Consider the following 25,335-nt stretch of genomic DNA (forward strand, 5'->3'; position numbering starts at 1 on the left):
ATCGTTTACAGTTTTTTCCGTGGTGTATCCAATGTGTGTAAGTACGGTGCATGGAACGCGCCTCCGATTGGAGTGGTTACCCTGACCCAAACAGTGGTTCCTTGCTTTCCTTCTGATGATGTCATAAAATGTCATGCTTTCGCCGGCCGCGATCGGTGCACGTTCTCACAGCAGCAGTGGTGAGTGTGGCAGACGCCTGTATTCCTGCTGTAGGTCGCCCACTAACTTCAGAATCCACGGAAGCTTCAGCATGCCAGGAGTTGGAACTCCGCGACGACAGCGGCACTCGCGTTTGCTGGTAATTTTTGCCGGGTCTTTTAGCACCAACATCCAAGAATCGCAACATCCCACAACATGCCACGCCAGTTTCTGTGACGTCATTTGTTGCCACGTGAGGACCCCTTTTGTAGCACGGTCGAATGGGGCGCTAAGCACACAAGTCGATGACGCCTCAGATGCATCGTAGTGCAGTGCCCGAGTTCCACTAAAGCGACATACAGAAACATCCAACAGCGACAAGCCTCAAACACGTGTAGGTGGCTCTCGAACGTATACTTACCCTTGACAGGCCTGTAGTCTCAGTGCTTGTGAAGTAATTATGAGCGATTAGAACCCTGCTAAATATAGCTTCGCGTGCATGCTGCACGTGCTTGAGGCTTGTTGGCGTCGGCTGTTTCTGCTTGCCGCTTTAGTGGCACTAGGGCATAAGAGATGAGGGACCTTCTGACTTCCTTGACTGCCTTAATGGACTCCTTCCTGTTGTTTTTCAATGCAACAGCATTTTTTAGCACCCCCCTTCCTAATTTCGTGTCCCATTTTGGCCTTCTCCAAATGCGCAGTTTCCCCGATAATCTAACGAAAAAATTGACGTCACATGGCCTCTTCACCAATTCAGTTTTCTGACTAAATTTAACGGAAAATTGGTGTCACGTCACCTGACGTCACGGGACCCACAATCCAATTAATTTTCCCCACTAAATTTAGATGAAAGATTGGCGTCACATGAACTATACACACTAATTCAGTTTCCCCACTAAATTTAGTGGGAAAATTAACGTAACATGACCTGTACATTAATTCAATTTCCCCGCTAAATTTGGCGAAAAATTCGGTACCGTGACCTGACGTCACGGGACCTACAAACCAATTTAGTTTACCGTTAAATTTAGCGGAAAATTTAATGTCACGTGACCTGATGCCACGGGACCTATGCACTAATTCAGTTTGCCCGCTACGTTTAGTGGGAAGTTTGATGTGACGTCACCTGACGTCACGGGACCTACAAACCAATTCAGTTTCCCAGCTACATTCAGCGGCAAAATTGATGTCACGTGATCCCCCATCAACCTCTTGGGCCCTAGGCCCTAGAGGTTGTCTAGAGGTCGTCCTCGAGGTCGTCCTAGACGGCGTTCCCAACATCCTCCTCTGGGACGTCGTCCTAGACGCCGTCCTTGACGTCGTCCATGGCTTCGTAACAAAAGGGGGAAGTAAACATGACGAATGCTATCGCAATTCATAGACAACCAACAGTAGTGGTTTCTGCAGCTAATTTTTTGTCTGGAGCGCGTGCGCCCAATGGGGAGACTCACCGAGGTCAGAGGTGGCATGAACATGAGGGACGACGAGGCTTCGGTGAACTCATCAATGGGCGTGAAGGCCACGCAGTCGGGGGATGCCGCACCCTCCACAAGCGAACACGGGCTGCCGTTCTCGGTCTCCAGCGACGCCCTGATGTCGGCGCTACACGTGGACGTCAGCAACTGCCGGCACGAGCGCAAGGCGAAGACCACGTCACAAAGAGTTCCCGTGCAACGTGTGGTCGTTCTAAAGCCACACTCCCACTGCTCAGACAAAAAAGAGTCCGCAGACACTGTCTGAGGTCTTACTTGTATGACCGTCACATTGGTGATACTGCAAACAGGTTTGAATCATACATACGTATGGAGCACACAAGCCGCGAACATCCTTAAGGCGTGTCCGCAGAGAATTCTGTTATGATCTTTAGCAAACGCCATGACGGCTGCCAAATGATCCATGGTACACTGCTTTCATAATTTTGTTGACAGCTCTTTAACGCCATGAGTTGTTATGACTTGAAAGCCACAAGGTAGGGGTTGCGGAATTGGGTATGGTTGGCGTTTGTGGTAAAAGCGTGCAACAGGATCCTACAAACACCAAAACATCACTCATACAGCGATATCTCGAACTGATGACCGTATTTTTCAAGAAAATGAGGCGCATTTGACGGAAATGTTCACGTCATGTTTCTCCGAGAAGGAGAGGGAACGGCCTCGCGTCTTTTTCCGCCTCGCCGCCTTGAGGGAGCGAAGCGAAGAGAGGAGGAAACTAGGTATCTTTACGGTCACGCGCCTCGTCGGCCTGGTTCAATCTCGACCTCTTTTTCCAAAAATACTGCCGTCCATTTGTACGTCCATTTGTAAAAATGCTGCCGTCCTTACGAGTAGAGTTGTAGGGATTGTAGCGTCCCGCCTACATCTCCTTCATTGTTTTTTTCTGAAATCCAAATTTCGGTTCACCATCCCTTGGTTTCACGTCGGCCCTAGCGCTTTCTCCGGACTGTCGAGTCGTTTCTAAAGCGATAGGTTTATATGAGAACCCTCCAAGTTCCTCGCTTTTTTTTTGTGTTATGATCTCCGCGTTTTGATCTGAATGAAGATCGTACCGGCGCGCAGTCGTCTGCCACTACTGCTTGGCGCACGTTATAAATATCCCAAGCGTGAGGTTGTACTCCGCTGGCTAAATTTTTCATCTAAAGCTGAGACACCCGACGCCCATTAAGGCAGACTAACTTCCCGCTGTATAAACACACCCGCAACGTTATCAGAGAGTTTTATGGAACCGTTTCTGCACATCCGATACGGTACAATGGGCCCTCCGGCACGAAGTGCCCATGTGAGAGTCTTCTGCGGCAGCACATGCGCAGTCCGTACCTGAGGGCCGGCCCATCGTGCCACATCGGATATGTGCAGAAACGGTTTCCTAAAACTCTACATGCATGAAAGTGATTGTCGGCAATAGAGCGAAGCTGTTGTCTTGATGTCAAATCTCTGCCATGAGAAGCGAAAAGTTACGTGACGTCATGGTCTCACGCGAACTAACGGTGTGTCACGTAATGTCAGTGTCACATGACGTGACGTCGCAATTTCTCCGTTCAATTGATGGAATAATACCTCCGCTAAATTACGATGGAAAGTTCTGCGAATTAAAAAATTCCATCAAGCGCTATGGAAACTTTATTCCTTTTTATTTCTCCGACGCTTCGTGTATTGTATGCCTGAAAGCAACGCATTTCCCTTTCAAGAGTGTGTAAAATCAACTAACCCCTGCTGGCGCTTTTTTTTTTTTCTTTGTCAATTTTATACTAAGGCGTCATCCCCTCAGGTGAGCAAAAAGCAAACAATTACTCCAACTACGCCAGCATTTTTTTTACGCTTGACAAACATCGACTAGAAGCACAATTTTCGCAAAAAGGCTGTATTGTGGAGAATCGCACCTGGATCAGGCCAACGCGGCAACTAGCGGTGCTGGATGTGTTTCGATAGAATGGACTATACTTCTAAGAAAACCAAGGTGCAAAAAATAACCTTTCCATTCCTTTGGTAGACGGCAGGGTAGTCGCTGTCCTTCGGAGATCCGTACTCGTCGAAGACGCCGTACCTGAAATGCGCCCACTCGTGCACCATCACGTAATCTGGAATAGAAAGCAGAAACCTCTTGGGCTTCCATTACCCTAAAGACAATTTCAACTGTTTTTTTAATGCGATAGGATTGCTTATGTTCTACTTTGCTGCTTTCTTTTGCTTGTCATCTTTGGTGTATGGTTTTTCCTATTATGTCTAGCCTGTTTTTCCTCTTTTCTAGCTTAATTTAACTGACGTTTAAACAATCTGTTCATATGATATTCATCAAAGCAAGACACATCTGGGTTATATAAAACCAGAGTACCTTAAAGGCTGGCTCACACGGAATCGTTTTCTTACGTTACGTTATGTTACGTTACGTTACGTTACGAAAGCTTTTGTCCTAGTCACCGGGAAATCTGTGCTTCGTATTAAGCGTGACCAATTCAAGGCGATAGCAGGCACAAAACATTCTAAACACGAATGCTTCGGTGACGACGGGCCAGGGCGGTGAGTTACCGTGGCAACCAAGGACACAAGGTTCGTCGTAACGTAACGTAAGGAGTTGAGCTCGGTTAAGCTTTTCACACAGCACCGTTTTCTTACGTTACCTCGAAGTCACCGAAACTTTCGTGTCTCGAATGTCGCGTGCCAGGTACACCTTCTCGAATCGGTAGCCACGCTTGATATGAAGCACAGATATCCCGGCGGCTTGTACGTAAGCTTACGTAATGCAAAGTAAGAAATCGGGGCTGTGCGGACCAGTCTTTAGTGAAAAATCTAGATGTTTCTTGTACGCTTTGTTGAAATCATCCTATATGGAGTATTCACTGGAGCCATAGCTGTTTGCACGACCGCTGAGCGCGGGCTGATAGCGAGCTTCCACAGATCATTGAAAACGTGCATTCACCACCATCAAGATTGCCAGTCTTAGCAGCCTAATATCGTGAACTCGTTCTGAGCATGTGCTTTAAACGGCGCCCTCAAATTTGGCGCCCAGTGAATACCCCCTATAATTAACCAAATATGGCGTTCGAGCGTAAGTTCAACAAAGTACCAATGCGGACCACACTTACGACGTTTTTATTTATGTTCTCGTATACTATGACGAGGACAAGTACACACCGCGACGTGGTGAATTTTATAATCAATATAAACCATGGTCTGCTTGTCTGTGAAGTCTGACTCGTACGTAAGCGATTTACCGAGCGACGAGACGGACGACGGCGACAAGCGACGACAGTCAGCGACGAGCGACGGAGATTTCTCACTGTCGCTGGTCGCGTCGCTCGGTTCTGGATTGCTAGAAAACGCTGCTCATCGTCGGGAAGTGGCTGAAGCGGTTAGCACCATAGCAAGAAACGTTCCGTTTTACGCCATTATACCGGTTTGATCGCGGCTACTTTGCGCGCGCGACTGCGCGGCTGTTCTCGGTCGCGTGTTGTCGAGGAGCTACGTATGGTCACCGGCGGCGATCGGGTAATAACCCCGACGAAAAGAACCGCTTCAGTGAACGCCTTATAGATAAGGTGGAGCGAGAGAGGATCCTTTGGGACATGTCCCACGCCAAGTACAAAGTATATATTTTAAAAGCGATTGCGTGGAGCCGCATCTCACCCGGGCAACACTGAAAAGTGGCCGTTTGCTCCCGTCGCTTTCACGCGGTTTTCTCGTCGCGCGACCGACCGAGCGACAGCAGGTCCTCGTCGATGTCGCTTGTCTCGTCGCTCGCCAAATCGCTTACATGCTGTTTATACTTAACCGCTATTAGCGAGGCGATCAAGCTGTGCCGAGAAAAAAAAACAGAAATGAGAAGATGAAAGCGTGCAGTGGACGTCAGAGTGCCGAGCTTTGATTGAAAGGATTAGAGGGTAGGCACAAAGGCTATCTGTTTTTGTCTCTGCCCACTGTCTCTATCCAATCAGAGCGAGAGAGAGAGTCGTTCACTCTTCGCGCGGAGACTGGTGTTCGAACGTCGGACGCCGGCGTTCGGCGTTTGCGACGGAACATTGCTGCGAAATTATACGAAAGTGTCAAACGTGAATTTAAAAATATTTTTCAGCGCTTTGGCTTGGGTGCTTTGCAGACGTCTAGAGCTAATCTTATGTTTTGTCTTTTAAACTGATTAATATGAATAATTGTGTTGTGGGTCTGTTTAGACGACGGAAAGCTAATCATCCTAGTGGTGCGACTCGTGTTTCGACTAAAGATAAAAAATTTAGCCAGCGCAGTACCAGTAACGTGCGTACAAAACAGCATGCCGGTACGAATCTTATTTATAATCGGAGATAAGCTAACACTCCATTGGAAGCGACCTCCTCTCCATCATTAGTTCTGCTAAAGTGGAAAGGCTGAAAAGTTTCCCCTGGCATTTTAGCCTGCCACCGACTATAGATCGAAACAGGCAGGGGCAGGGATTTAGCACAGGGTTGATGTGTTCCGCTGCGCGAGCTTTCCCTTGACGTGCTTTGAGCCTCGGTGCATTAGCACACTTGACCGCAGGCCCCCATTAATTGGCATAAAAAATCAAAACCCGAACCGAACTTTCTGGCCAACACGTATTACTACATCTGTGTGTGGCGACTCCCCACCAGGAGCGCTTCAATTCTACAAAAACGAAAGTTAAACAAATTGGGATTTTTGCTAGTGTATAATGTTAAGTGAATGTTTATGTATATCAACATTATGTCCTGTTACAAGGCTTACCTTTATTTCTTTTTTTTAATCGCAGATTAAAAAAAATGTTGAAATTTGAAAGGTTTGGCTAGGTGCCGCAAGCCTCCGCCTAATTCAGAGTGTTCAGAGTGGCGATGTGGGCGAGTTTGTTTTAAGCAATATATGAAACAATGCGCAAAACAACAAGGACGGGAGAGAAGTACGCAGAACGAGCGCAGACTGAAAACATTAATTTAAAAAAAAACGAATTAAACAACGCAATTCTCTCTCCCTCTCCCGTCTCTGTCTATCTTCTGTGTGTGTGTGTGCGTGTGCGCGCGTGTGTGTGTGCGTGTGCGTGTGTCTGAATAGAAGCTTGGCTTACGCAGTTGGTTCTTCTCTTGCTTATTTATTTAACATATGTTTAATAATTCCCTAGTCGTCTTCTCTACTATCCCAATGATCATGATGTCAAAAAGAGGATGACATAAAGAAGTGCCGCAATGCAGGAGTAAAAGACTCCTCGCTCTTGATTAAAGCGACCAACCATGCCCCCGTGCTCTGTCGTTAATGCACTGGCCAGTTTGTCTAATCTTGACCTTCCCACAGCTCAGCAAAATCTTGTACACCACAACTAATGCCCAATCCACATACTTTTTTCTGTGTTTTAGAGCACAAATGTTCCTACCTCCCCCTCGCTCCCCCCCCCCCCCCCCCCTCCACCCTTGTATAAGCGATTCTAAGGTAGAGTTGTGCCAATCACCGAGGCGCCGACAATACGACGGGCACCACAAACCGCGCTGGTGCATTTTTGAAGTTGTGGGAAATTCTGTGCTGGTATGAGATCACTTGTGGTCTATAGATTGGTCTCTCCCTCCTTTGATGGGGTCGGTAGATTCACTATATGTGGCTTCCTGTGAACTCTATAGTTGTAGGTCTATATACTGGCGGGCCATCCCTTCCTGGAGCTTTATTGTGCCCGTATGTACGGGGATGATTTTATTCCTCCCACTCCAAGATCATGAAATGGAGCATAGCTTCATTGTGCCTACGGGATGCCCGAGACAAGTCCTGCCACACTTATATAATGTAGAACTTTGGACGGCAGGTGCTTCACCTGCCGTTCAAAGTTCTTGCTTGCAGCGGCGCGGTTTCCTTCGTCAGTTTTGCTGGTGGAGGCGGAAACTTTGCTGAAAAAGATAAGGGGCAGCCCTCGTGAGACGAGACAGAGACCAAGCAAGACATCACGAGTGATCATATACCAGCACAGAATTTTCTAAAACTTGAAAAATGTAGTAGCGCAGTTTGAGTGTCGCCGTGTTTTCTGCTCCTCATAAGTTGACACAACTCTGCCCTAAAATTGCCGATAAAAGAGGAAGGGGGGTTAGGGTTCGCGGCTCTGTAAAACACAAAAACAAGTATGTGGAATGTGCGAAAGGTGTGTTGCATAAAGTTCCCATAGAGCATGACTACTCCCTTCGATCAACAAAGGGGGGGGGGGGGGGGGTCATTTACTACTGCACTGCGGCATTCGTTTGTGTCATCTTCTTTTAGACAACATCACAATCATTAGAATAGGAGTAGATAAGACAGTCAGGGAATTATCAGAAGCGTATGAAGTACTTAAGCAGAGAGAAAAGAACTGCGTAACCCAAACTTCTGTTTACTTGCACAAGAAAGAAATAGTCCACTTGGCTACGTCTTGATTCGATGATTATTTTGTTGTTCACTTTGTTGGGTTTTTTTGCAATAAATGTTTAGTTGTCCGTCAGCGTTTGTTCTGCGCACTTTTCTCGTCCTTGTTGTTTTTACGCGCTATCACATATATTGCTTAAGATCTTCGGCCGTACCCCCCCCCCCCCCCACACACACACACCCATCCGTCCATCCGGGCCTATTCTTAAAAGTGATATACCTGGCCTTTTGTAGTTGTCCTTGGTGGTCCCGTTGAGGTTGAGGACAAAGCTGGCCGGCAGCTCGATGGACAGGCCCGGCTCCCCGCAGCCTCCGGGCTGCACCGTGGACGGCTGATCGTGCTCGCTCTGCACCACGTTGATGTCGGCCTCCAGGGCCCCCGGGACGGTAGGGTACGCGCCCTTCCAGGTGTGTGGGAGCACGATGGTCACCCTCTTCAGGTACACCATCTCCCGCGTGGCCCGGTGCAGAAGGGTCGAGGCATCCAACAGCAGTGCCTGGGGCATTATTTCGCTAGTTTGTGTCTGGCACATATATAGGAAAGAGAGCGACACAGAAGTGACGTCATAAGTTCGACGCCGCAAGCGTCGCGTGATTTGTGTTGTGACGTTACGTGTTCTGTCGAGTGACGCGTCATATGATGTGATGTAGGATGAATCTACAAGTCGCGGCATTCGCGACTTCAACAAAACGGACGGTACCCAGCGGAAAAACACTGAACTGATCCGAAATAAAGTCACTGGATCCTGGGAAAGAGGCGCCATTGCCTTCCCTGCATTCTAGCTGAACACAGAGATACTAATATACAAACGACTAAACATCGCAAGGTGATTGGTTGATCAGTCTTAGTTGCAATGGATAGCGCCATCTAGGACCATTCATATCATCGAAGCTTCGAAAGGGTCGTTCAGAACAAGTCGCACCAAAAACGCTATTGAGCATCATCCTACTGAAAGCGTTCCTTGCCGATTTAAGCGTTTTTGGCACTGTGCATGCAATCAATTTATCAATTAGGCTTATCTCCAGAGGTCTGTTATTATTATATTGTTGTTCTTGCGCATTTACACATGAAAATTATTTTTAACGCCGCCAAGCACCGGCGCCGCATGTGGTGTCGGTGCGAACATTTATATTAGCGCCGAGATATTTCGGTGGCGCCCTCTAATGGTTTCCATCCGTGACGTCACGACTTGGATTTGCCTTGCCGTGACGTCACTAGTTGTTATTCTGGCTACTTACCACCAGGTGCGACAACGAGTTCGATGGTGTGTTTAAAAAGCACAGTGGAAGCTAGGAACCATCGCAACCGGAACTAACACCGTCAAAGTTGACAATCTGACAATGCTCATATGCCCATGGTCTGGCCAGTCGTGGAAAGCTGACCGCAGCGACGCTTTTGGTCGCGCACATCGCTAATACTTGTTTCGCCGGTGTGTGGATGACAAAATCTCAGTATTCTAGAAACGTCTCTATAAAGCTACCGGTCACCCGAGAATATAAATAGGCTCTTTAAGAATGGAGAGGTCAACAAGAAACTGCTTATTCTATGAACCAAAATGGCGAACATACGGGGAACTTGGCGCTTCTTTATTATAATCCAGTGGCACTAGTCGGAACAGGTCGTATGGTGACTTCTGCTCGTCTCTTGTAGGTCACTTGTGTTTGTGAGTATGTTTATACAGTTTGAAGTTAGTCTGCCTCAACTGGCGGCTTGTCTCTCCGCTGTAGACAAGCAATTGAACCAGTGCACTTCAACTGCTAGCCTGGGTTCTTTAACGTGCACAACACAGTAGTGATACACGACCGCACGCGGGTACGGTGCTTTTATTACAATGCTTGTGGCTTCCGTGATTGCATGTTGTCGGAGGTTAGCACGATGACTACCGAAGTAAATCTAATCTCAGAAACAAAGGGTATATTCTGACACCCCTTGTCCCCTATACGACACCCCAAATTTTCAGTTCGACCTACAGCGCACTGACGTCCAACAGACGGCCACAACTTTTACGAGGGGCCTGAGACAGTGATATATACCTCATTAAACAGCTAAAATAGATATCAAAGACTACAAAAAAGAAAACACTGAGGTTTTGCAGTAGGGCCAAGAAAACCCCTATCATTTTTTGTGTAATTAGTAATTAACACGTACATTACCTATTTTAATATGTTGTACCACTCAGCTATCAAGCCGCTCGTGAACGTTGGTACCGTCAGTCCGACCTGAGTCCTCTGTACATCGAACTGAAGTTGTGGGGTGTAAGAATATACCCTCTTTTCTGAGGGTTTCGCGGAAAGTTACGTTGGCTTGTGTGTGCACGGCAACAGCTCAGCAACCTATTTCTAAATTACCTAAGCATCAAGAAGCACGCAGGGAACGCAGTTACACGCGATGCGCTAGCTCGCCTTACCTGTATAGGGGGCATTCACTGGACGCCATATTTGAAGGCGATGTTTAGGGCGCATGCTCAGAAGGAGCTTACATTAATAACCTGCTAAGACCGGCAACCTTGATGGTGTAGAATGCACCTTGCAGAAGGACAGTGGAAGCTCGCCGTCAGCACGCGCTCAGTAACAACGCACACAGGTTTGCAGACGCACATGCAAACTGCCACTTGTTTTACGCACGCGCAGCGCGTGTAACTACGTTTCGTGCATTATTCTTGATGCTTCGGTAATTTAGCAGTAGGTCTATAAAACACGACAGCGTCGCAGGGGAAACAGTTACGCATAATGACCTAATTAGGTGCCCCTTGCATTGCTTCTCATGCTGTGTACGGAAAACAGTTGCCCCGGTGACTGTCGTTAATAGAGAGTTTTATAATAGGGGCCCCCAAAGCTTGGGGGCCCCAAAGAAATAGGGGCTCACCACTGCGCATGCGCAGAACCCATTTGTTTGGGGCTTTGGGTTGGCGCTTGCGTCGGCAAGCATGGCGGCGCCCTTTCCGCTCGCTTTGGAGCAAATTCGTCATGGTCGCTGCAGTATTCGCCCATTTCAATGCCAATGAATAGTGCAACCGGCTTTCGCTTTGCTTTATCTCGCTCAAATCACAAAGAATGAGCGGTGGGCTCGCGCCATTTTAAAGATCGTCCCCAATTCTGGCCGTTTCTAAGCCTAAACATACGCGGTAACCGTTGACATGGCAACGTATTGTACTCCGTAGCTCCGAGTAGATTTCGTTCGTGGCACAATACCTGCATCTTGAAAACAAGTATTTCAAGGCTTCAAAGTCGCTCCAGCTCAGTCTGTCTATGCTGGAAAAAGCGGTGGAGAAACTGCATCGTGACGTCGCCGGTGGGAGGAGCCTAATCTCCATCGCCAACCAACTACATCGGAAGAGAACTGCACCGTGACGTGTCCGGTGACGTCGCCGAACTGTGGCGATTGAGTTGAAACTACATCGTTTCTTTTTTCCCTAGAGGGAATTTCGGAGAATCGCCGAGTGGGCTAGCGCACACCAGCTCGGAGCACGTGGAGCGAAAGCTCGCGCTGCAGAACCCCGGGATCGTGGGTTCAATCCCCGCTCCTGCCCGTTTCGATCTGCTGGATGAGCCGGCGTGCGGTCGTGTACTGCGTGATGCACGTTCAAGACCAGGCTAGCAGTCGTACTGCACTGGCTAAATTGCTTATCTACAGTGGGTAACAATGTCGCCATGTTCAGGCAGACTAACCTCCTGCCGTATAAACAGCTAACGACCAATTTTACTTTTTGACTATGTTTGACTGCGTTAGTGCAACTTCTCTCGTGCTGCACGAGAAAGAAGAAATGTTCCTTCGGGGCTAAATTTGCGGTGAAGTAGGAAGCAAAAAAAGAAAAAAAGAGAATATTTCCCTCAAGTCGGGTTCGTCGTAGAAGAGGGGGAAGAAGAAAATCAGTTGTTAGTCCCACGGTGTGTATGGTCTTTTCTTTATGTGTATATTTATTCTAGTTCTGCTGGCCTGACCTGAAGTAGTTGCTTTAAAATAAATCATATATATATCTCTCTCTACCTGAAGTATGAACGAACTAGCTCAACTTAAGCCTGCTACCGTTGCTTGCTTGGCTTTTCGCTCAGCCAAATCGCTTATATTGAGTGCACTCAAATGAAAACACAATCGTGTTAAATCGTGTAATAGTATTTAGAATATTTATCGATAACGCCGCTGAACTTGCATCGCTCGAAGAACTCCCTTTTTGTGAGCGCCTTCTGTGCTTGAGTTTGTTGGAAACACAGCCACTTCGATCCGAGGCAATCGATGATAGCGTTGGTGACATCACCACGTACGCGACTCACAGAGCACTGGAGAACATCAATGTTTTCGTCGCTCCCGACGGTTCCCTGGAAGCCACCAGCGGCGTAAAAGCATAGAGCTGCGAGGACTTGTTGTTCGACCGTCAGCACACAGGGCCCTTCAAGACAATGCTGGAGCTTTCCGCGAAGCTGTTCACACAGCAAGCGAGTCACCCCTTTGGTCAGCCTGTTATTCGCCCACAAACCTCACATCGCTCGTCTCGAAAGCATCCCGGTGATCTCTAAAAACTCGATCCGCTGGCGAACCCAACAGTTGAGACGCATATGTTAGGGTCGCCATTTTTTACGATGCAGATTGATCTTCGGCTTCGCATCGACCACTCAGTTAACTGCATCGTCAAAGTGCATCGTGACGACATTTTGACGTCACCGCCAACTGCATCATTTTACGAGCATAGCTCGAACTGCATAGGGAAAAACTACATTTCAGCGTCATGTCACGTCACCCGAGAGAAGAGCCAATCAGCGCCCGATGCAGTTATCTACATCATTCAGTTTGCGTTCCAGCATAGATAGACAGATCTAAATAGTGCAGCTGCTCGCAGAGTATGCGCGCTCGCGCTCGTCTCAGTCTCGGCATAGTTGAAAGCCTTAAATCCTCGGCTGCAGGCGGTCAAAACGCACACGAACGCCCAGAAAATTCGAGAACGAGCCATACCTAAAACAGCGCGCAAGCACAAGAGGAAGAAAATAGAACACAGGAAACAGCGCTGACTCCCGACTTATGTATTGTGAAACGCCAAGGAACTAAAACGCCTCGTTGAAAGTTTTGGCATGACAGACACGTGGTCCCTTCTGCATGGCGCGTCCTTTGTGGCTACCTGGGCTCGAGGAAGTTCGCAAACATGACTTGACCGCTGTTACGTGCCACGATCGCTTTAGGATCGGCGGTGCAGATTGCAGAAGTGCTCGACCTGCCAGTGTCTGTCAGTGACCACTTTCCCTTTAGGGTCACTCTTGACTCCCTGGGCAAACTGGTCGAGGAGCATGGCGTTTCGACGCGAGCCTGCTCGCAGAGAAGGAAACTGTGCAGGTGCTTGCAGCACGTATCGCCCAGTCTCTCACGGAGCTCTCGGTGTCACCAAATAGCTGGGGAAACCTGAAGGTGAGGTGGCGTTTTATGTGCATCGCAGCAGACAAAGAGAAACTAAAGCGTCAGGCGCAAGTCCTTGCGGACATCCGTCATCGCATTCGGATGGTCCGGCGTGGCGGCCTGAGCTCCTTTCTTATGTACTACAGGAGCGGCACACTCGGCAATTCCGAGCGATGTCGAAAACAGCAACAGTGGCGAGGAGACAGTCTTTACCGCAAGCAAGCGTGGCTTTATTTAGATTTTTGCACGAGGATCGAGTGATAACAAATCCCAGTAGGCGTGTCGGCGCTGTGCTCTTGCGTGTTGGCAGCATTAGTGAAGACACCCAGGAAATCGAATGGGAATTTGTGGCACACTTCTTAACAGCCTTTAAATAGGATGAGACCGTTGACCCCGCAACTAGACTATCAGAGGACGTCACGTTACTGCAGCAACTGCTGACACTTCCCGCTGTGTCAAGAAACCGATTCGGCGCCCCGTTCACAGCTTGGGGGCTCTACGAGGTCTTGTCTAAGATGAAAGGTGGCGCTGCGCGAGGGAGCGACGGGCTCCTTTCGGAGTTCTATGAAGCTCTTTGGAATGTTCTTGGCGCAGCTGTGATGAGAATTTTAAACTTGATAATGGAAGAAGGACATGTTCCGGATTTTTTTCGTCAGTCATAGTGGCTTTACTGCCGAAAAGTGAATGTGACCTCCGGTCTCCACATTCTTTGCGCCCCATTTCACTTCGTAATGGAGATTACAAGCTATTAACATCGACTCTCGCCAGCAGACTGGGTAACTTCATGGAGCTGTTAGCACATCCAACCCAGACCTGCGCTGTTCCGGGACGCAATATTACTTCATTCTTGCTTTTGACCTGTGATCTACTGTGGCAGCGGCAAAGTCAATAAATGGCTACCTTGTTTCTTTAGATCAAGCAAAAGCTTTCGACCAAGTGAAACATGAGTATCTCTATGCAGTTCTTGAAGCGGTTGGTCTTCCAGACGCCATCACGGCAATGATACGGCGACTGTACACCGGCAACACAGGTACATTGATGATCAACGGTCAGCAAACAAATAACTTCCCTGTCACAAGAAGAGAGCGACAAGGCTGCCCCTTGTCGCCTCTACTATTTGTCTTCTGTATCGGACCCCTCCTGCACCTGCTTCGCTTGTGTCCCCGCATCAAAGGACTGCCTTTTCCTGGCTCGGAACGGGTGAAGGTTTCAGCATATGCCGACGACGTTAGTCTTTACGTCACCGATACTGAGAGTATCACGGCGGCCTTTGACATTTTCGGCAGGTATGCCGCTGCATCCGGTGCACGGTTGAACACTAAAAAGACAAATGTGCTGAACGTGGGCTCTCGGAGGGTACCTCTTCCTGGAAACCCAAGAAAAGAAGCGGAGTTGACACTTCTTGGGGTGTCTTTTACTGGACGTGGTATATCTAGAGAACAGTGGCCCCAACTGCTGCGAGACGTCCAAGAAAAGCTCACCAGAGCGAGTCCTTTTGGTCTCTCCATGCGTGACAAGGTGTACCTGTTAAAATGCATGATTTTAGCACGGGTGTGGTACGTGGCACGCGTTGCTCTCCCGTCACCCTTTCAGACAGCCTGTCTCAATTTCATGATCTTCAATTTTCTGTGAGATGAGAAGAACGAGCTTTTGTGCAGGCAGGTAGTGCGCCTGTCGCGAAATCTGGGCGGTTGGAGTATCCCAGATGTTGTGAAAATAAGTCGTCTCCTTGCACTGCGCACCGTACAGACTGTGTTAGATCATGTAAACTGCCTGGCCTAGGGAGCCTTCATGTGCGCTTTGCTAGGGTGATGCCACCCTTTGTAATACCACTCGCCGACAAACCAGCAGCCATTTTGTTCCTCGGCGATAATCCGTGGGGCTTATAACCCTCCCGGAAGCAAGCACCTTATCTCAGAAGTTCGGAGCAGCGTTGTGGAACCCACGGAGGGAGGATCAGCATTTTCCCCCTCGGATGGGATTACCGATGGACACAAAGGCCACTTTCCGGCGCACGGGGAAACAATGAGAGAAACAAAATGGCGGTGGAAGAGGGTGTGGGAAAGGGAAACAGGCAGTTGGCATCACTCTATGCGAAGCGCACATGAAGGCACTCTAGCCTGGCCCGTCCACTCGTCATGTATTTTTGGGGGCCTTTGAGGAGAGACTTGCTGCCGAGGGGGCATGAAAATGCCGGGCCGACGGCAAAAACGCCAGCACCGTTCTACTAAGCGCTGGTGAGAATCCAGAAAGAAGTAAGCAACGTATCCCCGGATATGGACGTCAGAGAGGAGACTGTGTCTTGGTTGTCTGAGCAATTGGCGGCCCAGACCATACCTCCAAACCGCGCCCAAAAAGTGGTCTCCACACCCTAGGGGCAAATTGTTAATTTACCGCCACCACCAGAAGTAACGACCATGGACCATGTATTCAATGAATGTGTTGTAGCTCGGACGTTCTGGTACTTATCACGAGAGTGTTTTCTCTATCGTATTTTTCGCACCGTCAGCCTAACAGTTATTCGAATCTAGTGTTTGCCATAGCACGCTTCGTCTTATGGAGGTCACGCTGCCGTGCGATACGGCGGGGACGTATGATACGGACGCAATATCCTCTGATTAAAGAGACGTATGTTAGGGTAGTCCAGCATTTAGAAAATGAGCTTCAGGTGCTTGGAGAGGAGGAGTTTCTGCGACGATGGTCGACAATATGTCTTATGAACACGAAGGCCGTGTAAATATGTACTGTAGTATGCTTTGATGTTGTTGCTTCTTACGGCGTTCCAGTGAAATGATCTCAATAAAACTTTTCTAGAACACCGTTCCCGTCCTTTTCAAAAATGGCATATCTAGACTTATATAAAAAAACACATATGGTTATATAAAAAATCGGACATAACTGGCGATATAAAGCGCATCAGTTTATATAAGGCATATCTGGCCAGATATGCCCAATATTTTATATATCCATATCTGGGTCTGCCACATAGGGGTATACCTGCCTCCCATATAAGGCAGATATGTCGTAATCAAATAAAGCAACCTTTATATATACTGTTGTTTTCTAGAAATATATACCAAAAGTGACTTCTCATCTGTATAAGAAAAATACCAATTCGATATTGAACATGTACCAGCTTTTATTAATTTTTACATGAGCTGCGCTTTACGCCACTCCTGATTTCGCTCAACTTGGTTCCCAGGGAAAGAGGATTCTCGACATTCGGGTAACGAATGTCGATGAAACATTAATGTCGACGAAACGTGTGTCCATGAAACGTGTATCCACGAGAAGGCGGCCGTGGAACATGTTATCATGAAACGCAGGGAGAATAAAAAAATCTGTATTCTACCTGCAGTTGTGACATGATTTCAGACGGCCAATGGCAGATGACTGCTGGTAGAATTTCGGGGAAATTATTCTCCCGGCTTCCAGGAGATAGACACGGCCTAATTCTAGAGGTAATCTGGAAGAGTACCTGTAGAAAAGCGATCAATTGTCGCGATATAGGTTGCAGCGCACTTACGTTGACGATACCGGACTTGAAAGGTGTAATCCGAGATATATCTCGACACGGGCATAACAACCACTCAAACACAAAAACAAGAAGGAAGGTGTTCATGAAGATTCAGCACGATGTAGCACAAGTTGTCATTTGTAGAACCGAACACTGAACGCATCACAAAAAATTCTTGGGCTTCTTTGAAGAAATCGTTTGTTGCCGATATACGGGTAGGACTTTCGAACGAGATACTATTTACTACAGTAGCAGAATCCACGGCAGCCACGCAGGGCGCATCATACGCCAAACTAGGTCTAGGTCCGCAACCAGGCATTCCGAGATGGCCAACGTCTAATGCGTCATCCGTCACACCGCACTTCTGCCATTTCCTGCGCACAGAGAGCGGAGTCAAGCGATAAAAAGTCTGTAGCTGATTGGTTCGGCAAGTGCGCACCTTTTGCAACGCTTTCAGTTTAGAGAGTGAGAAAAAAGGAGAGAAGGAACGGCCAAAACGGAAGTCCACACACAACAGGCTTATCTTCTGGGGCGTCCCAACAACGACCACAACGAGAGGATTTGTCACTTGTACCCAAGGTATAGTGCAGTGAATGCTATGTGTGGCCTTGGGCTTCTGGCAGGTACCGTGTTTTGGCTTATCACCAGCTTCTAGACTGCAGTCACGTCACCCTAACCCTAGACAGGATTGGCCTAAAACACGCATAGCGTCTACCCTGCTGTCAATACCGAGTGAACAGGACAGCTCTATGAAGTACAGCTTTTGAACTTCCAAAAAAGCTGTCCAGCCCAAAAGTGACCCGAAACGATGCAAGTTTGAAGATACCGTGTTTTACGCCGTATAAGCCACATTATCATTTTAAATGAAAAACTAAACTCGACTATTTTTTTGCGCACGATGTCCACAGAAAAATATATATATTTACCAATAAATGTGAAATTATGTGTAGATTGTTAGGTTCGCGTTTTTGAACTTCAAACTTCTTTACGAAAGAGTTACACATAAAAGACACTACGGACAGCACATCATCCGACTTTCAACACACGATGAATCGCCGACGCTCGCAAACGGAAGGTTGCGAGGCTGCGTGAACCGTTTCTGAAAGATGCTGCGTAGGGTACTCCGGGCGCAACGGCTTCGCAGCCGTTCGAAGGGAAAATTATTCGCGACGACGAAGTAGCGTCTTGCATCTTCAGTTAGCTAACGGTTCGTGTTTCCCGATAAATCTATCGAGGAAACATTAAAAAAAATTAGTTTTTTTTTATAGATGGATTTAGCGGGAAAATTGACGTCACGTGACATAAGCACCAATTCAATTTCCCGCTAAATTTAGCGGGGCGGTTACACCGATGCCGACGGCGACGCCGGCACCGCTTAACGTGGAAACGGGTGCCTAAGAGCTGCGATCTAAAATCCATTATTTGATTAACTCGCTTTCCGATCTTAGGCACTTCGTAAGATTGTTACACGTGAAACATGCAACCAAATTTCATTTTTCTTTCAATCTTCAAAATGAGCAATTGATTAATTGTCCAAATATCTGGAATTACTTCACTTTAAGGATGTTAACAATAGTTAACCAATTACATGAGACTCATGCAATATAGATAAATCAACTAGTGTCTTCGCAAGCACATATGACCTTTTTCTTGCACGACCGAAATGGGCCCATATATTATTATCAGGGGATATATTTTACCCATATATATCGTGAACGGGCTGTATATGGCAGTATTTGAGCTTTTCTACAGCGATATATGGCGATATATGGCCGTAATTATGCACTTCTATTGCCATATATGGCAGTATTTGCACACTTATATGGCAATATCTGGCCGTATTTTCTCTTATATATGGCGGTAAATGCCATATTTGACTCCTTATATTATCATATATGGCCATACATAAAATATGTCAGGGCCATATCAGACATTTTCGTACGGGGTGATTCCCCGAGTGCGGGCCGGGGCACTTAGGGGATTTAGCAATTGGTCTATTGTGGAGAATAAAAAGATATTAAGTGCTGATTTCAGGCTTGTTGTCTTGTTTTGATATGCCTGGCCAGATCTGGAATTTCCATACTTAGCCAGATCTCGGATTTCCATACCTGACCAGAGATATCGGACTATATCTAGCATTATGAGGCTATATCTAGCAGATATACCATACCAGGTTATATGTGGCCAATCTTTGATATGTGCTCTGCCTGAAATCTTAAGATCTGGCCAGATACATTTTTTTGTAACGGCTACCGCACCGTAGTCAAGACGCGATCGTGCAAGCGCATGGTATAACTGCTGGATACATTTTCTGTCAGACCCCCAGATTTGCGAGATAAATCTTTCAAAAGGTTTGTGGAATGAATGCATGTTTGGTTCAGCATTTTCAGGTGGGAAACAAAATTAAGGTTTCTATCAAATATTACATAAAAGAAATCTGCGCTCTTTGCTAACAGGAATAGGGGTTCCATTTTATTCCAGGGATGGATCCAAGGACAGCCCGCGAAGTAAAGAAGGCACACAGACCGTTTTTAAAGCAAAGAAATTGAACAGATTGTCGTTGGCCCACTTGGGCACCTTGGTTATTGCTAACTGCAACTGGCGCTCACAACTAGAAAGGTTAAAAGAGGATGATGAAATCTTTATATCATCCGCATCAAGAGGATATGAAGTAGAAGGTGGCAGCAGTCGTGCTAGTGAATTCATTGTTATCAAAAACGAGGTCATACTTAAAACATCCCCTTGAGCGACTCCGTTTTCTTGAACAAAGAAATCAGATAGGACTGAGCCAAGACGAACTGAAGAGTCCTGTCTGTCAGATATTACCTTATGCATCGCAGCATACGGTCACAGATGTTGCAAGCATAGACGTTTCGAAGAATCCCATACCTCCATGTTGTGTCATATGTCTTCTCTAAATAAAAAAAAATTAAAAAAACGCAACACAGTGCTGCCTGTTAATAAATGCCTTGCGTATTACAGCTTCCACGCGAACTAAGCGGTCATGGATAGATCGACCTTGGCGGAAGCCACATTCATTGTTACCAAAGACCCCAGGCACGTAGCCGGGGGGGGGGGGGGGGCGCCTTGGGCCCGCCCCCCCCAAATCTTTCATTTTGCTGAGGCCTCCTCTGTCCCCTCCCCCTCATACAGCATTTTGTCATAGGCGCCCCCCCCCCCCCCCCCCCCCGAAACAAAATCCTGGCTACGTGCTTTAATGGCCCTCTGGTTTTCTAGCACATACACTAGTCGCCGCCTGGTTATAAGCCTTTCAAACGTTTTCCCGAGGCAGCTTGTCAGTGTAATTGGGCGCTAGCTTAATGATTGTGAGGGGCCTTTATTAGGCTTTAGAAGGGAGATGATATGTTCAAGTCTCGAAGCCTGAGGGAAACACGCCTTTTCCCACCAAATATTGAAAAACAGGAGATGGTTTTCAAGGAATTGCTGAGAAAGGCTGCAAAGCATTTCATAGCGGGGGAGGGGGAGGGAAGGGGGGGAGGGGGCAAAGCCCGAACATAACCGGCTTGAAGGATTGCAGACGAACTGAGCGAGGGGTCACCCGAGCTCGTATGGTTTACTCCTTTGACAGGAGCTGCATGGGCACCATGCCTTCGGTAGGGGGGCCCTCTTCAACGAGCAAGAGAGAGAAACTCGCTCCAGGGTGCAGGCGCGGCTGCTGCTGGCCTGTCCTTAGATAAAAAAATCAGCACGCGCGCTACCACCAGGGACTGCAGGAAGCTGCTGCTGCCCCTGTAGGAGAGCTGGGGCCCTGAGGTCGGCCGTCAAGATCTCGGGAGAGACTAGGATGGCGCTCGACTCTGGTTTCGCGTACCTGTAAATTGTTCTGTTGCTCTGTGTTCTTGTTTCACTTACCTGTAAATTCCTAATCAGAGTCGGGTCTTCGGGAACCCGGCGATCCACGACCACGACGACGTCAACGTATCCCTGGTCTTCAAGACGTATCTTAGAACCGAGGACGACGCAGCAGTAAATCACGACCAGGAGCTGCCCTAACGCTGTCCTGCGGGACGGCCCCATGTTCCTAGAATTAGAAACGAAACCTGGTCTTAAAGGATTCTGAAAGCGAAATATTCGCACCTTATATTGCGCACGTTCTTACACTCCACATGGTTAAAATCAGCGAGCAACGTGAGGAAACTAGAAAAATACAGGAGACAGGATAGACTCTGATCTCACAACTCAATATTTCATCCAGAAGACAAAAAGAAAGAAGACATGTAACCAACAGGCACGTGCTCATGGCACGATAACTGTAGGGCACTGAGCGGTGGCTTCAGCCTTCCACCGGGGCTTCAGGGCATCGAAGATGCGCTGAAGCCATCGCATTGAGTAACGAGCGGGATTCACCCGCTTGTCACTCAATAGGCAAATTTCGCTACACAAACCTGTTTCAGAAACGCTCGAGAGTATTCATTCGTTTGGAGGTTAATTTTGAAAACATAATGGAGGTTGTATTGAACCATGGTTAAAAGCGCTAAAAAAGACGTACACAAAATAGAAGACAAACACGGGCGCTACTCACAACCGTATTGAGAAAGGAAGATGGAAATGCATATATATATATATATATATATATACATATATAGACAACACGGGCACTTCACGTCATCGTACGTGGTCTCCGAGGAGGATATAAACGAATATGTGCAGATGAATGAACCGTACTTAATCCAATGAATCAAAGAATCCAAGTTTTCAGGAACCCGCCGAAAGTCAAAAAACGGCGGAGCCAGGATTTGAACTCTGGGCCTCCCAATGTCCGGTCGGGTGTGCTAACCTTTTCATTCATTCATTCATTCATTCATTCATCTGCACATATTCGTATATATATATATATATATATACGAATTATATATATATATATATATATACTGTATATATATATATATATATATATATATATATATATATATATACTGTATATATATATATATATATATATACAGGATACACTTATCGTCACCCAGGCTCCTCGTGTGCGAGATACAGGAGCATAAACCCGTTTACATATATTTATCGAAAAAACGAATCTCAGCATTATACAATGCTATTGACGAGTGGCTGACGCACTGGGTCCCCTCTTCTCGATAAAATATGCCTCTTGCAGTTCGCGTGCCCTTTGAATTCTGCTTCTACCGAGAATCTTGAAATCGCCGAAGCGTGGCTCGCATTTGCAGGCCCCACAGTGCGCGGGCAAATGTGCCCCGTCATGTGTCTTTAAATTTTGCGCGTGCTCTCTTAAACGGTCATTCGTGCATCTTCCCGTTTGTCCAACGTAATATTTTCCACATGTTAGGGGAATTTCATGCACGACCCCTGTGACGCATTTGATGTACGGCCTGGCGTGCTTCATGCCATATCCTCGCTCGTTCCTGCTTTCTTTAGTAATTCGAAGGTAAAGTTGGCCGAGTTTCTTTGGCGCTGAAAACACGAGCGGTACTCCGTACCTGTTCCCAACCTTCTTGAGGTTGTGCGCCATTTTGTGTACATATGGTACAACCTCTGGCCTCATATTGCTCAGTGCCGACTGCGTCACTTTCCTGGTTAGTGGCCTTTTACTTTCTGTAGGGTGGCCTCTGCCACACTCATCAAGACCGTTTGAGGGAAGCCCGCTGACAATAGTCTAGTCAATTGGTTGTGGGAGTTGGCCTGCATGCGGTGAGCACACGACTTCTTGATAACGGACTCTAGGCCCAGAGCGTTGCAATTCCTCTCTTTACCACCTTAGATTGCGCAGAGTCATATGGCAAAAGCGCTTTTTTGGAATCGTGGGGTATACATCCAACACACGTGTCGCTCCGGCAACGTAAAGCTCAGGTATAAAAACTGTAGGTGATCCTTGTTAGAAAGTTCATGTGTAAAATGTAGGCCCTTACCATGTCGTCTAAAAGCAACTAAGACTGAGACCACCCCATGTTGGTACACCAAAGATGTTTGTTTTCTGAAAACAATCAAAAAGTCGTCTACGTATCTAAAAACTTTAAAAACAATAATATCATTGAGTACTGGCTCAAGCGTCTGATCAATTGTTGCTAAAATATATTACAAAATACGGGTGCCACACATGATCCGATACAGGTACCCTTTTTCTGCAAACAAAGTTTATCGTTAAAAGCAATAAACGTGCTGTTCAGATACGCTTCAAGCAAGATTAAAAAATTGTCAATCGTCACTCCTGCTGTGTTCTGGAAGGGGATAACACCATTCTTATCGATGCACGCCCTAACTGCCTCGAACAGTTCACGGTGAGGGACTGAATAGAACAAATCTTCACTATCATTAAAACTTGGGTTTGGGCTAGTTGGTCCATTACTGAATAAAAGGTTAAAAAGCGCGAACAAACGAGGACAATAAAGAAACACGGACGACAGGACAGGCGCTTCACTCTCAACTGGTTTTTATTAACACCATTGTCACCTATATATACACATTGCCCAAACCACATCGGATTCAATGGCGACAATCAGAGCGAACCTTCCAGAAACACCATCTCACTCTGGAGCAATCACAAAGACGGAGCGCTGACGCAATTGTTTTCTTTCTTTTTTATGTAGAATGCCTCTATAATCTCTCTTTCCGTTTTTTCCTTTGCCTTCCTTAAAATCTTTGTGCCAGTCAGGTCAGGTTTACATCCACATCGCGCACAATGGTCAGCGAGATGCCCCCCCGCGTTGTTGCGCACACACAAATTATGTTCACGTGCTCTATCATTGAAGCAGCGCCCAGTCTGCCCAATGTAGACTCTGCCACAACTAAACGGAATCTCGTACACCACATTGGTGACGCACGCAGTATATTGCACCGCGTGTTTCTTGGAGCACGGTGCCTTTTTCTGCCTTGTCAACATCGGACATATCCTGGCAAGTTTACACGGTGCAGAAAAAACCACGTTAATGTCGTATCTACCAGCTACCTTTTTTAGATTATGAGATAGGGTATGCATGTACGGAATGACTTGCACTCGTTTCTTTTCTTTACGTGCCTCGCTGCCTTTTTTACTTCTTTTTAGCTTTTGAAGAAGGCTCTCACAACGACTAGAGATTAGATTAGGGGGGTACATCGCGTCTGTTAACCTTTTTGATTGTCGTTCAAAACTGATTTTCATCTGGTGGTTGCAACTTTTTTCCAGAGCCGCACTTAGGCATGTCAAGGCTATACCCCTCTTTACCAGTTTAGAGTGAGCACTTTTAAACAACACCAGGCTTTTCTTTGTGCGCGGACAATACTGCCAACAGACATGTTCTTCAGAAAAAAGGATCAAAATGTCTAAAAACTGAATGCAGTTATTCACAGGCAATTCCCAGGTAAAATTAAGTCCGCCTGATACCTCCCCTGAAAAACATGTCTGTTGGCAGTATTGTCCGCGCACTAAGAAAAGCCTGGTGTTGTTTAAAAGTGCTCACTCTAAACTGGTAAAGAGGGGAATAGCCTTGACATGTCTAAGTGCGGCTCTGGGAAAAAGTTGCAACCACCAGATGAAAATCAGTTTTGAACGACAATCAAAAAGGTTAACAGACGCGGGGTACCCCCCTAATCTAATCTCTAGTCGTTGTGAGAGCCTTCTTCAAAAGCTAAAAGAAGTAAAAAAGGCAGCGAGGCACGTAAAGAAAAGAAACGAGTGCAAGTCATTCCGTACATGCATACCCTATCTCATAATTTAAAAAAGGTAGCTGGTAGATACGACATTAACGTGGTTTTTTCTGCACCGTGTAAACTTGCCAGGATATGTCCGATGTTGACAAGGCAGAAAAAGGCACCGTGCTCCAAGAAACACGCGGTGCAATATACTGCGTGCGTCACCAATGTGGTGTACGAGATTGCGTTTAGTTGTGGCAGAGTCTACATTGGGCAGACTGGGCGCTGCTTCAATGATAGAGCACGTGAACATAATTTGTGAGTGCGCAACAACGCGGGGGGCCATCTCGCTGACCATTGTGGGCGATGTGGATGTAAACCTGACCTGACTGGCACAAAGTGTTTAAGGAAGGCAAAGGAAAAAACGGAAAGAGAGATTATAGAGGCATTCTACATAAAAAAGAAAGAAAACAATTGCGTCAGCGCTCCGTCTTTGTGTTTGCTCCAGAGTGAGATGGTGTTTCTGGAAGGTTGGCTCTGATTGTCGCGATTGAATCCGATGTGGTTTGGGCAATGTGTATATATAGGTGACAATGGTGTTAATAAAAACCAGTTGAGAGTGAAGCGCCTGTCCTGTCGTCCGTGTTTCTTTATTGTCCTCGTTTGTTCGCGCTTTTTAACCTTTTCTTCACTATCAACAGAGAAGGCGTACCCTACGTTCTGGTTGCCCTCAAAGAAGCTAACAAGTTCATCTGATTTCTTTGGTAAGAAAAGGGTCCGTCACCTGAGGGCCGTTAAAAACTTCTAAGAGATAACGACTTCCATGTAGCTGCCACGTGCCTCTTTCA

The 25,335-nt window shown here is 46.9% G+C and overlaps 1 protein-coding gene across 1 annotated transcript in view; it reads right to left on the reverse strand.

Annotated features, from left to right (window-relative positions):
- The window catches only part of LOC120841635 (calcium-activated chloride channel regulator 1), a 57,776-nt gene that overhangs the window by 21,757 nt on the left and 10,684 nt on the right, over positions 1 to 25,335 (reverse strand). Inside the window, exons 2-5 of the mRNA XM_042286264.1 lie at positions 20,765 to 20,933; positions 8,212 to 8,488; positions 3,606 to 3,712; positions 1,590 to 1,760 (exon numbers count right to left, since the gene is read on the reverse strand). Coding sequence (XP_042142198.1) covers positions 1,590 to 1,760; positions 3,606 to 3,712; positions 8,212 to 8,488; positions 20,765 to 20,929 — 720 coding nt within the window. The 5' untranslated portion in view covers positions 20,930 to 20,933. The remainder of the gene's footprint in view (positions 1 to 1,589; positions 1,761 to 3,605; positions 3,713 to 8,211; positions 8,489 to 20,764; positions 20,934 to 25,335) is intronic.

Source organism: Ixodes scapularis, unplaced genomic scaffold (assembly GCF_016920785.2).
Source record: "Ixodes scapularis isolate PalLabHiFi unplaced genomic scaffold, ASM1692078v2 PGA_scaffold7__128_contigs__length_106722199, whole genome shotgun sequence".
Lineage (NCBI taxonomy): Eukaryota > Metazoa > Arthropoda > Arachnida > Ixodida > Ixodidae > Ixodes > Ixodes scapularis.